General features: G+C 28.4%; 1 protein-coding gene across 1 annotated transcript in view; it reads left to right on the top strand.

The window, feature by feature from the left end:
- The first annotated feature begins 9744 nt into the window (after nt 1-9744).
- The window catches only part of LOC142328285 (uncharacterized), a 198347-nt gene continuing 194559 nt past the window's right edge, over nt 9745-13532 (top strand). The window contains exons 1-2 of the mRNA XM_075371989.1: nt 9745-9763; nt 11616-11924. Coding sequence (XP_075228104.1) covers nt 9745-9763; nt 11616-11924 — 328 coding nt within the window. The remainder of the gene's footprint in view (nt 9764-11615; nt 11925-13532) is intronic.

The following is a 13532-nucleotide window of genomic DNA, read 5'->3' on the forward strand; positions in this document are numbered from 1 at the left end:
TTCTTAACTGAAAAAAATATATCGGTGCAAAAAACAAAAGTTCAGTTCTGTAAATTACTATTGAAAAAAAATGTCTGTTAATTTTCGACTAGATCGGCAATTGTGATGACGTATTTGTTTTTATTAAGTAATATTTTAATACAGGTAAAAGTAAAAAAAAAAAAACGTTTTGAAATTGCTTCCTTCTTTTATTTTAAATTCAAATATATATTTTAAAGCGATTATATATATATATTGAAGATTACTAAGTTAAGTCAGGAGGGATTCATTAGAACAATTAAACAACTGTAATACAATTGACCAATCAGACACACAGAAAAGTAATTAACTTGTTTTTCAATTCTTATAACATAGTTGTTTGTCAAAATGTTAACGTTGGACAGATAAGATATGTCACGAGGGAGTCGCTCGGGTCTGTAACGAAACACTCCGATATGATTGACCAATCAGAGACGCAGAACATAATTTAGTTGTTTTTCAATATCTTGTAACCTCATACGAAGTAAAAGACAGTGTCGCTGAAATCGTTGAACTATGTACAACTACTTCATGTGGTAACTTGAACAATCTTCTAGACTAGATAACCACATAATTTAGGACATTATTTTAAAGTGAGGGACATTTATTTTATTGCATACAACATAGTTTTATTTTTTTTTTAATATATCGGTTTTAAATTAAACTTTTTTTTCTTAATTACAGTTTAATGAAAATTAAAATTTAACGTAGATTTTTTAAAGCACGTTGCTACAGTTTAAATGATCTTTTTTACGAAAAAAGATTTTTTTTTTAATGAAATTTAAAAAAAAAATTTAAAATCTATTCTAGATAAATAATAATCTTCCATTTTACAAAATTTGTTTTATTCAAAAAAAAAAAAGAGGGGTGATGTAATCTTTTTTTGAAATGGATTCATCAACATGGCAAAATTTTTATAAAATTAATTACCGATGAATTTTGTGTAGGAGCTAAAATGAATTTTATTCAAGAAAATGCTATAAAATGTATGAATATTTTCAATAATTTTATAGAAATTGCCTAATTTTTATATTACATCTGGATACATTACTTGTATAAATAATTAAGTGTAATTTATATGTACTGAATAGGCATGTTTTTTCTTGCGCTTGGCTACCTTTAATGTCTACTGAAAAGAAGTACAATACCTTATTACGATGAATATCTTGCAGGAACTATCAAATTTTATTGTTTGATGTATCGAACACTTTAATTATTAGGAAATATTTTTTAGAAACTGTATTAAGATAAGATTGTAGTTTGAATTAAAAAACAATGTGCAGTTATGTATCATATTTAAAATACTCTTATTCTTTTTTAGTTTTTTTCAGATCATAATAATTGTGTTATTTCCCCACTTGAACAATCTTAATTTTCTTTCATACAAAATCATTGAACCAAATCTTATTGGATATCCTCACATTTTCACATCTATGTTGTTCAATTTCTTTTTTCTGTAATTCTCTAGAAAATTCTAGAAATAAAAGCCAATTATCACTTGTACAAATATTTCCCATTATTGCAGAGGTATTCTTCCTTTATTTATCAAGAGTTTATAATAATAAGAAATTATCTTTTATCTTGATTAAAGATAATTTAAAATTTACTTTTGTTTCCCATATTTCTAAATTTTTCCTGGACGTCAGTTGTAGTTAATTGCATTCATTCCTGGGTCTCTCGATTGTAACCTGAAAAAGAAATCTTTTGTAAAGCTGTTTTATTGTGTAATCAACCAAACCTGTTTAAGCTAAATTTATTTTAATTTTTTTCAGCTCACTAATAAATAAAAACAGAATATTCAAATCCAAGTAATACTTATTCTAATCCATTTTCAATATTTTCATTTGATCCATTATCATTTGTAGTGAATTGCCAACCAGCACACAAATTTCTGAATACTGTAATACAATCAAAAAGGTTTAATCTTATTTTTTAATTATTTTCAAGCAGGTGCAAATTTTTTATTTATTCTGATTATACAGATGACTAGGTAGAAAGAAAAAATAAGGGCATAATTTTTTAATTACTCATTTTTCTTCTAAGTGAATTTTATTCTACGCTTTAATATATTTTTTATGTAATTCTTAACTTTGTTAGGTTAGATACTTTAGCGGTTAAGGTACTGATGTCATATATCTCTTTTGTCACCACATTCATATAAAAAAGTTAGCGAATTATTCAAAATAATTTCTTCATTGAAATCATTTACAATTTTTTACTCTGCTTTTTCTTTCAGTTACAATTATTTTACTGAATTTATGTATAGCCATTTGTAAAACTTCATACAGGAAGAAAAATACAATCCCAGTTTATATTCATACCTTTAAGAAAATAGTGAAATGACTATGTACTGTAAAGGTTCCATTTATTTTCATAATAACAAGTAGTACACTATAATCTTGTTCTTTATGTGAATTCTCTGTTTTTTAATGTAATGCAAACAATACAATTTTTTCAAAAATATTAATAAGCATTAGTTTCTTAACCTTTTAATTAAATATTTAAATTTAACCTCTTTGAAGAGAGATAAATGTTTTTACTATGTATATTTTATATACAAATTATGTTTACACGGTTTTGTTGGCTCAAATACAGTAATTTTAATAATATACATAAAATAATTAGGTAGCTTGTAATTGCATGTACTTGTTATGTAGCTAGTAATTTCATGTGGCTTGTAATTGCAGGTTCTTTTTATGTAGCTTAGAAATATAACTGTTTTATCATAAAAAATTGTTTTACTAACATTGAGTAACTTACTAACATTAATCACACTAATTTAAGTTTAGTTTGTGGGTATTTTATGTATATCATTCATTCTGCTGCATTTGAGTTGAATATCTAAATTTAAATGTAATATAAATCGATTATCAATTATTAAATTATAACTGTCTTCAAAGAGGTTAAATTATAATATAATTGATTTTAAGGAATAGGGTACATAAACCACTGAAAGGCTGTTTATACAATTTCTCCAGTTTTGTTTAAATTTATTATTTTTAAATAAGGAGAAATTTGTGATTTACTAATTCATAGTATTGGCTTTTTTCAATCGTATTTGATCTGTTTGTGTAAAATAGCCTCGCATCTTATTTTCTTTGTGGATTTGCTTTTATTTTATAATTATCCTAAGTAATTTCTTAAATAAATACCCATATTTAACAAAAAAATTAATTCTAAAATGTCCCTTTGATTATCTATATGTAAACAAATTTAAGAATACAACACATCAGTTTTTTGGCATTAATTTAAAAAAACTTTTCACCCTAACCATCTAACATTTCATAAATCTATTTTTGACACCATCAAACAGTATTTGAAAGTATACTGGACTTCTGCAGAGAACCATCAAGGAACTATTACAGTATATCAATCAGGAATCAGTCAGTGTTACCTTTGATAATTTTTACAACCTAAAAATACACTATATTAAACCTTTCGTATGAGCAAACTATATATATAAACCCCCTGGTTTTAGTCTTCTAGAGTAGTATATGCCATATGCTGCCTGGTGGTTATCCACTGAAATTATTAGTTTATTTCTATAAATGTATATTTTTTATAAACCATTTTCCAAAACCATGTAACACTGAAATTGAGCACATTCTCTTTCTTATACGAGATTAGAATTTGTAATTTAATCGGTACCTGTCGCCTGCTATTAATCATTCTGCACCTCCCACTGTTCACATATAGAATTTCTTTGTAATTATATTTCATATTTTTGATGAAAAAAGACCTCCTTATGGATTACTGAATAATAAAATTTAATTTTTTTCTTTCATCCGACAGATAAAGGTAGCTTCAATATTTGCATTACAGTAATTTACAGTATTTACAGTATTTGCATTATATAATACCCCCTTTTCACTTGCATTGTCATCAATCACAACTTGATTCCATTTGCTATCATTAGCAACTTACCTTTTTTTCAATAATATAAATTATGGACTTTTTTTTAATTCCAGCCAGGATTGGCCATATTATGCTGTGAAAATGCAATCTTAAGAGAATCTTAAAAGGGGTAATTAAGAGGTCCGGATAGTAATGCATACACCTGCCAAGTACAAAAGGGAAAAAAAGAAATATGTAATACAAGTAAATTCATTATTATTAAATACTCTCCGAGTAACTGATTTCTTTGAAAAATCTTCTGTTTTTAATATTGAAAATAATAGAAAAATCCCTTAAGTTATGTTTCTTCAAATCCATAACATTTTTCTATTAAAATTATAAAACAAACATCTTCTGATTAATTTTTCCCTAGTTCAATCTTCTAATTCGGTTTCATTTTTAGAAATACAGCTTCAAATTATGTAACTGTAAAAACACATAGATTAGACTGTATTATACAGACAGAAAATTTTATATTCTCTGACACAGTTCAAGGTGTATCATTTTAGATTTTTTATCAACACAGCAAATCTGATATGCTCTGAAACAGTTCAGGGTGTATTATTTTAGACTTTTGTCAACAGATAGCAAATCTGATATGCTCTGAAACAGTTCAGGGTGTATTTTTTTTAGATTTTTTATCAACACATAGCAAGTCTGATATGCTCTGAAACAGTTCAGGGTGTATTATTTTAGATTTTTATTAACACAGCAAATCTGATATGCTCTGAAACAGTTCAGGGTGTATTATTTTAGACTTTTGCTCAACATATAGCAAATCTTATATGCTCTGAAACAGTTCAGGGTGTCCTATTTTAGATTTTTTATCAACACATAGCAAGTCTGATATGCTCTGAAACAGTTCAGGGTGTATTATTTTAGATTTTTTATCAACACATAGCAAGTCTGATATGCTCTGAAACAGTTCAGGGTGTATTATTTTAGATTTTTGCTCAACAGATAGCAAATCTGATATGCTCTGAAACAGTTCAGGGTGTATTATTTTAGATTTTTTATCAACACCGCAAATCTGATATGCTCTGAAACAGTTCAGGGTGTATTATTTTAGATTTTTGCTCAACAGATAGCAAATCCTAATGCTCTGAAACAGTTCAGGGTGTATTATTTTAGGTTTTTATCAACACAGAAAATCTGATATGCTCTGAAACAGTTCAGGGTGTATTATTTTAGATTTTTATCAACACAGCAAATCTGATATGCTCTGAAACAGTTCAGGGTGTATTATTTTAGATTTTTTATCAACACATAGCAAGTCTGATATGCTCTGAAACAGTTCAGGGTGTATTATTTTAGATTTTTGCTCAACAGATAGCAAATTTGATATGCTCTGAAACAGTTCAGGGTGTATTATTTTAGATTTTTTATCAACACATAGCAAGTCTGATATGCTCTGAAACAGTTCAGGGTGTATTATTTTAGATTTTTGCTCCACAGATGGCAAATCTGATATGCTCTGAAACAGTTCAGGGTGTATTATTTTAGATTTTTTATCAACACATAGCAAGTCTGATAAGCTCTGAAACAGTTCAGGGTGTATTATTTTAGATTTTTGCTCAACAGATAGCAAATCCTAATGCTCTGAGACAGTTCAGGGTGTATTATTTTAGATTTTTGCTCAACAGATAGCAAATCTGATATGCTCTGAAACAGTTCAGGGTGTATTATTTTAGATTTTTTATCAACACCGCAAATCTGATATGCTCTGAAACAGTTCAGGGTGTATTATTTTAGATTTTTGCTCCAGAGATGGCAAATCTGATATGCTCTGAAACAGTTCAGGGTGTATTATTTTAGATTTTTGCTCAACAGATAGCAAATCTGATATGCTCAGAAACAGTTCAGGATGTATTATTTTAGATTTTTGCTCCACAGATGGCAAATCTGATATGCTCTGAAACAGTTCAGGGTGTATTATTTGAGATTTTTTATCAACACAGCAAATCTGTTATGCTCTGAAACAGTTCAAGGTGTATTATTTTAGATTTTTATTAACACAGCAAATCTGATATGCTCTGAAACAGTTCAGGGTGTATTATTTTAGACTTTTGCTCAACATATAGCAAATCTTATATGCTCTGAAACAGTTCATGGTGTATTATTTTAGATTTTTTATCAACACATAGCAAGTCTGATATGCTCTGAAACAGTTCAGGGTGTATTATTTTAGATTTTTGCTCAACAGATAGCAAATCTGATATGCTCTGAAACAGTTCAGGGTGTATTATTTTAGATTTTTTATCAACACCGCATATCTGATATGCTCTGAAACAGTTCAGGGTGTATTATTTTAGATTTTTGCTCCACAGATGGCAAATCTGATATGCTCTGAAACAGTTCAGGGTGTATTATTTTAGATTTTTTATCAACACCGCAAATCTGATATGCTCTGAAACAGTTCAGGGTGTATTGTTTTAGATTTTTGCTCCAGAGATGGCAAATCTGATATGCTCTGAAACAGTTCAGGGTGTATTATTTTAGATTTTTGCTCCACAGATGGCAAATCTGATATGCTCTGAAACAGTTCAGGGTGTATTATTTTAGATTTTTGCTCAACAGATAGCAAATCTGATATGCTCTGAAACAGTTCAGGGTGTATTATTTTAGATTTTTTATCAACACCGCATATCTGATATGCTCTGAAACAGTTCAGGGTGTATTTTTTTAGATTTTTGCTTCACAAAATGCAAATTGCTGTGACACAGTTCACGGTATATTACAACTTTTTCTTAACGGATAGTAAATTCGATATGCTCTTACACAGATCAGGGTGTATTATTCACATCTTAGCTTATTAGGTACCAAATATGATGCACTATTATTTTTAATATAGTTCTTGATTACATATTGTAATTATAAATATCTATGTTGTATGCAATGAATAGTTTTCGCGATTGCTTGGTACATAAAGCATTCGTACCGCGTCAACCGCGTCGCGACCGTATTTCATCACCCGATATCGTTGATCGGGTTTCGGTTGGGGGTTGCTGTGTATATAAATGTGTCTATATATTTGGGGGGGTGTGATATATAGATATATTAATGTTAGAAATATTTTATTCATAATATTTATAATTATTGTATGTTTATTATGTTTCTTTGTCTTTTCAGCTCATCACTTCGCTACCAGTGGCTGAAGTCCTCCTTATAAATCAATTTAAATTCATAAAAAATTAAATTTTATAATTTAAATTTATATTTTAATTTTAAATTTAATCACATAAAAATTCCTTTGTGTAGTTTATATTGCTTTATAAAATTTTATTTGAAATATTAATGAGTGAGTTTTTAAATTCCCTTTCTTATAAATTATTTAAATTTTATTCATTTGATTGACAAAATTAATCATTTAAATAAGTTCATGAAATTAAAAAAATAAGTAAATATATAGAGACAATTTCTTAATTAAATTCAGCTTTTAAATCTGTTTCATGTAGGATATGTTTATTTTTAAAAATATATTTTTTTTATTTGATATTTATTATTTTACATAAGCTTTTTCTTAAATTTTTTTGGTAGGTTTTTTAATTGAAGGTTAGAGCATTTTTATATCTAAATACAGTTTTAAAAATTTTATTTTTTTCTTTTATTTGAAATATTTTAAATTTTGAATACCCCTTTGCTTTCCCCAATCAGCGTTCAGCCACCTGCTTCAAAGAAGATGCATGCTTGCATGGTAGTTTAATTTTTTCAAACCAGGGTCAGCTGATTTTAGAGGTGCCATAATAAATTATTTCATTTTATTTGCTAATTTTTTACTTACTTGCAAAATTAACCATTTTTTGTGGTAAAATCCTAAGTAGAATGTGAAAAAATCCATCTAGCATAACACAGAAATCCAAATTACTTCAAAATTTAATAATTTTTATATGTAATCTATTTGCCTTGCATATTTAAAAGACATGAACTGACCCTGGTTTTTAGTGTGTAATTATTTTATCTTTTTTACATATTTTTGAAATTGTGGGGGAAATAAGTGATTGGTGTAAATAAAGTGTGAAATTGAAGTGCGATCAAGATCAAAGTGTGAAATTAACATTATCTTCCTCACTACACAAATTTACAAACTATAAATATAAAAATGAGACTAGAAATAATACAGATTACCAGATTACATTCCACATCTCATCAACTCTTCACTTCATCCTGCATCCTATTTCTTCAGACTACCAGATCGACCGATCCTTTCAGCTGCTCGATGGATTTGATCTTTGGATTAGCTGTGGCGATAAATGTAAAGCTGTGTTGCCAAATGGTAAAATATTAAGGTACTACTAATTCTTTACTACATCATATAATTTCATGATAATACTAGTATTTATTAAGACTATAGTCTAGTGGTTAACTCATAATTGCAGGTCAAGAGTTCTAAGGTACAAATCCTAGTAAAGACGTTTAAATGGATTTGAATACTAGATTGTGGATATTAGTTTTCTTTCATGGTAGGGTTGTTTCGATTAACCACACACTTCAGGAATGGTCGACGTGAGACTGAACAAAACTACACTTAATTTGCATTCATACATACCATCTTCTGAAGTAATACCTCATGGTGGTTCCAGAGGCTAAACAGAGAAAGAGAAGGTCAGGGCCATTAGTTTAGACTCCAGTTTACATCATTGATAGGTAACTTTCTCTTTTGATACTGCAGTTACTTTTATTTCTAAATTTTTGAAAAATTTTAGGTAGATTTGGCATTAAATGTCATGCGAAACAAAGAAATTTTGTGTGGCAAATTACAAAATAAATGCAGTAAAGGAAACAACAGTATAATAAAGAAAAGAAACTTAATTGCATTACATATCAAGAAATGCCAGTATCTGGTCAATGCCTAATTTGTCTCTGATAAATATTTTATTTGAAATATAAACCACCAAAACACAGAAATTAGATAAGTTAAACTCGCCATATTAATTTCCACCGACTGTGTTTTGCAGTACCCTGCATCTCCAGTATGTATTAAATTCTTTTTTTATTACATTAAAACTTATTCATTTTAATGATATCTCTTTTTTTATGATAAATTATAATGTTATCTATTGAGAAATTTTAAATGATATTATGAACATAAATAGGTACAACGTATACCGAAATGAAACGACTAGCACTAGATAGGGAATCTTTGAGAGCTGCATTAAACTAGTCAAATGACCGAAGACAAAAAAATGAACATAAATGCACTTGCGAAAAAATGTATAATTTACATAAAAATAAATTATAAAGAATAAGATAGAATTTAATAGCAACTGAAGGTGCAAGATACTGCACAAACCGGTTATTGGAAATAAATAAGGTAAGTATAAATAATCTAATTACTATGTTTAGGTGGTTTATATTTCATATATACAAATTTTTATGAATTTTGTTACTTACAGCAATGAAACTTCATAATATTATTATGTGCATTTCTTGGCTTATATTTCAATGCAACATGTACTTATAATTTAACTCAATTATTCTTTTATAATGTAAAGAATAGCCATGATTCTGTTTGATTTCATTGTGTTTGATTTCAGGCAAATGATTTTGTTTGATTTCATCGTGTAAAATAAATTAAATAAGAATCAAATTATTGTAGTGATAGTCATCTTTTCACTTAGATACCCCCAAACTTTTAATGATAATAAAAATGAATTTTGTGTATGTTTACAGATAGAGATGGGTTTTGATAGATGAAACAAAGCAATATCTTCATTTAACGTATTATTTTAATAGAAGATATACTGTGTGAAAATTTAGAAGTGGTTTCGCAAGTTTTTTCTCTTTTGACATGTAAATTTTGTTTGGTCCTTTATTGTTTTGCTTGCTTTGGCAATGAATCTCTTGCCAGACAGTTTGAAAATTTAATGAAACCATGCTTGCACCTCTTTGTCAAAATTTGTAGAATATACTTACAAAGTAGATTGTACATAAATATTTCAAGAATTTTAAATACCAGAGCAATCAAAGCAAGTGGAAACCTATATAAAATTGTAAAAAATAATAAGAAAATAAATGATGCATTTCATTCTATAAAAATATTAAGTATGATTTTAAAAAAAAGAATTATAAAAATTAGTAAAAGCATCAGGTGGTATACAGATATCCTGTATCGATTTTTGTTACAATTATTCTTAGCTGAAAATTTTAGCTCGGCCAAGTAAGTTCACATAACACACATTCCTGGATGCAATATAGATCTGTTACCATCTATATCAGTGAACCTTACTTCAAAATAATTTTTTTCTTCTATTCTTGGTAAAGCACTCTGATCTTGTATGAGAGGAATCCTTGCTGCCTTAAAAGGGGCTTGGAATTTTTTTGAGCAAGTTGTCTTGTTTAGCAATCTTCTGTGGATTACTCCTTTCTAACCTCCACTTTTTTCCTTTATTTTCTTCCACCTTGATCTGCTAAAAGGGTGTTTTTCAATGATATCTTGCTGGATATCTAATGATGTGGGGGACGTAAAAAATTCAGTGTTCTTGGTATCTATCTAGTCTGGAGGAGGGTATAGCTTTTCTTATGTACCTACCTAGCCAGCGACTCTATTTCTGTAAAAAATGTCTATATAAATAGTTCTACGTCAGGTTAAATATTTACAGACCACCTAATGATTCCTAATAAATATTTTTGTTAGAAAAAGTTCAATGCTATCATAAATGAAATGAATTTAATAACTAAAACAAAACTATATTAATTTCACAACCGTTAATTGAATCTGTCTTATTTTCTTTTGTTTCAGGTAACTCAACGGTTCATTTAATATTCTAAGGGAGAGCTGCCATGTAAGTGGCCCTCCTTACATTGTGGTACTCCCTTTTATTGTAGGATAATTTTCTACTAAAGGTACTTACTTTTGTTATTATTGTTTAATATTATAAATTTGCATGTTAAAAATAAGTTGTGTAGTTTTTAAGTTGATAATATAATATTCTGATAAAATCGCGGTAGGTCCCTAGTCCCAGTAGGGTCCCCTGATAGGAACTTTCCTGTAGGAAATTTTTTATGTCTACTTTTGTGTATGTTTCTGTTTCAGGTTCAACATAAATTTTATATTAAAATTACTTAGATAAGCAGTGTAAATTAAGTTTTATGAAAATAGATTTAAATTTTGTATATGCTGTGTATTTTTTTTTTTTCAGGTACAACGTAGATATTATTTTATTATTAGTTAGTTAAGTCGCGTCCGCGATCCCAATCCCTAATAGGGTTCTCCTCCCTAAGGGGGAGGTTTTTAGTCGGTGAGAGCCCGACACTACCGTCTGTTGCGGGCGCAGACGGTGGCTGGTAGAGCTTTTCCTCCTCCTACGCAAAACAAAAAAAAAAAAAAAAAAAAATTAACAGTTCATATTAAGTGCATTACTAATCTTTTTGCCAAGTGATTTTGAGTTGTAGGTGCTGTACCGGGAGTACTTTTAAATTCATGGAAGCTGTGACAAAAAAAAAATGGTTACTGATTCTCAAATGTAATATTGAAAGCAGAAAATGATTATGGAAGATAAAGAAAATTTTAGTTAAAGTTACTATAAACTGTAGTTTCAAATCTGGATTGAATAAAAAGTAAGTATTGTAAATGTCTAATAGAATTTTTAAAACGCAGCAAAATATTAAAAAAAACACATCTAGAATTGGGCATGATGATTTTAACAAATATTGGGTGCTGAATTAAAAACTTACAAAATTTTGTAAGTAACTGGAAGTTGTAGTGACCCAAGCATCAGTACAGAATAAGGAAAATTTGAATGCGGCTGCTTCCAGATCAAGTACAGAAGCGACTGGCACTAGTCATTCTGAATCGACCTCTAATAAAACATCTGGTACATCTAATATTATCAGTAATGATATCGTTAATAGCAGTGTAACTAATATTAGTGATGGTAAAGTGCCTGATAGCCCTTTACATGAATTTATTTCTGATACTTTTACGGCAAGTAAACAAGATTTATTAGAAGTTGAACAGAATATGAAGAAACTTGGAATAACTGATGATGCTCAATCAAGATCAGCTAAAAATGGTTTGTATACGTTTAACTTTTTTAATATTTTTTTTTATTTATTTATTTTCAGTCATTTATTTACTGAAAAATCATTTTTAAGTATCATTTTAAGTTTTCCTCTGAACATATTAACTATTTTACAGGTCGTAAATATCCATTTATTTTATCTTAACAATTTGCAATACTAAGAAAAATTAGCGAAGTCCAAGTATAGCGCAGGCTACACTTTGTATTTAAATCCTTTTGCAGTATTCTTTTTATTTCAATGAATGAATCGATCAGTCAATATTTACTCCCTCAAAATAATATATTTACAGTGGTAGTACATAAATATATAAGTATACATATCAATCGCTTTACAAAGTGAATTATGCAAGTATAATAATTTCAATAGGGATCACTAGCAGAAGAGAACTTGAATGCTAGTGATGGTGCTATTGAGTGAATATAATTACAATCATTTTATAGTTACCACTCACAGTAAAACAATTGTAAATTAAACATAATATTGATTGTAAATTTAGACAACATAAAAATTTTCACACAACAATAAAATCATGAGTTCAAAATAGATATAGATTGAATAACTGCAGCGCTATCAAGACAAATTTACAAAATTTATTTTGAAATAAATTTTATCCAATATCTATTCAGTTATTTTCCTAAGTTTAAAGTTACTTAACCCCAAAAATGTAAATTCAATATGTATCCGGTGTACTAGTTTGTGACATGCACAATGAAACTGGTCTCCTACATGTAATCATGTAAACCCTCAAAACATTGAAATACACATCACATCATAAATAATATGTTAAATTTTTGTATAAAATTCTTTTTTGTTTAGATTAATATAGTTAGTTAAATTCTTTACATAAGTTAGTCTTATTATTAGGACACCCATTTCCTTAAAAATTTACTTGCTAGACTATTGATTACACTTAACCAAGGCTGCTTTAAGAATATATTTTTGTATAGTAAAAAGTTTATTTAGCGAGTATCAAATGCCCCATTCCAAATTTCTATGGAATAATTTAGCAAAGAATGAGCATATGCATAGTACATTTATTTATTTAGCATATGGCACTAAAACATAACACTAATTACAGTCAAAATTACAAACAAAGATTTAACAAACTAATATATGCTACTGATTCTAGAGTCGCCATCAGGAAATCTTCAGGATTCCCTTTATACGCTGTCCTAAGGCAAACTTCTGTGATGTGTCTGACAGTTTGATTTTCACCACACTCACAAAGGGGCTTCTGTGTTTTACCCCATTTATACGTAGTACATTGATTTAATGATACAAAAAGATCTGATTTTATTGTTCAAAACTGATAAAATAAGTGTCTTTTTGTTACTTAAAAATTTGACACAAGTTTGCTATTTCAGACATGGCATCCAGATATTTTACTGTTGTAGCTTTTATTATTAATTCAGAACTGCAATTACTTATAGTATCATGAACCACCTCACAAGATGTGTAAATTCTGATCTAACTGTTATCTAATGTTCATACTGGCCAGCAGCATTTGTAGAAAACTTTATATATTTGGTTTTATCCTGGTTTAAAATACATTATGTTTGAACTAACTTCCAGTTTATCTCTTTATAATTGTTTGTTCA

The sequence above is a fragment of the Lycorma delicatula genome, chromosome 7, assembly GCF_047948215.1.
Source record: "Lycorma delicatula isolate Av1 chromosome 7, ASM4794821v1, whole genome shotgun sequence".
In the NCBI taxonomy this organism is placed as follows: domain Eukaryota; kingdom Metazoa; phylum Arthropoda; class Insecta; order Hemiptera; family Fulgoridae; genus Lycorma; species Lycorma delicatula.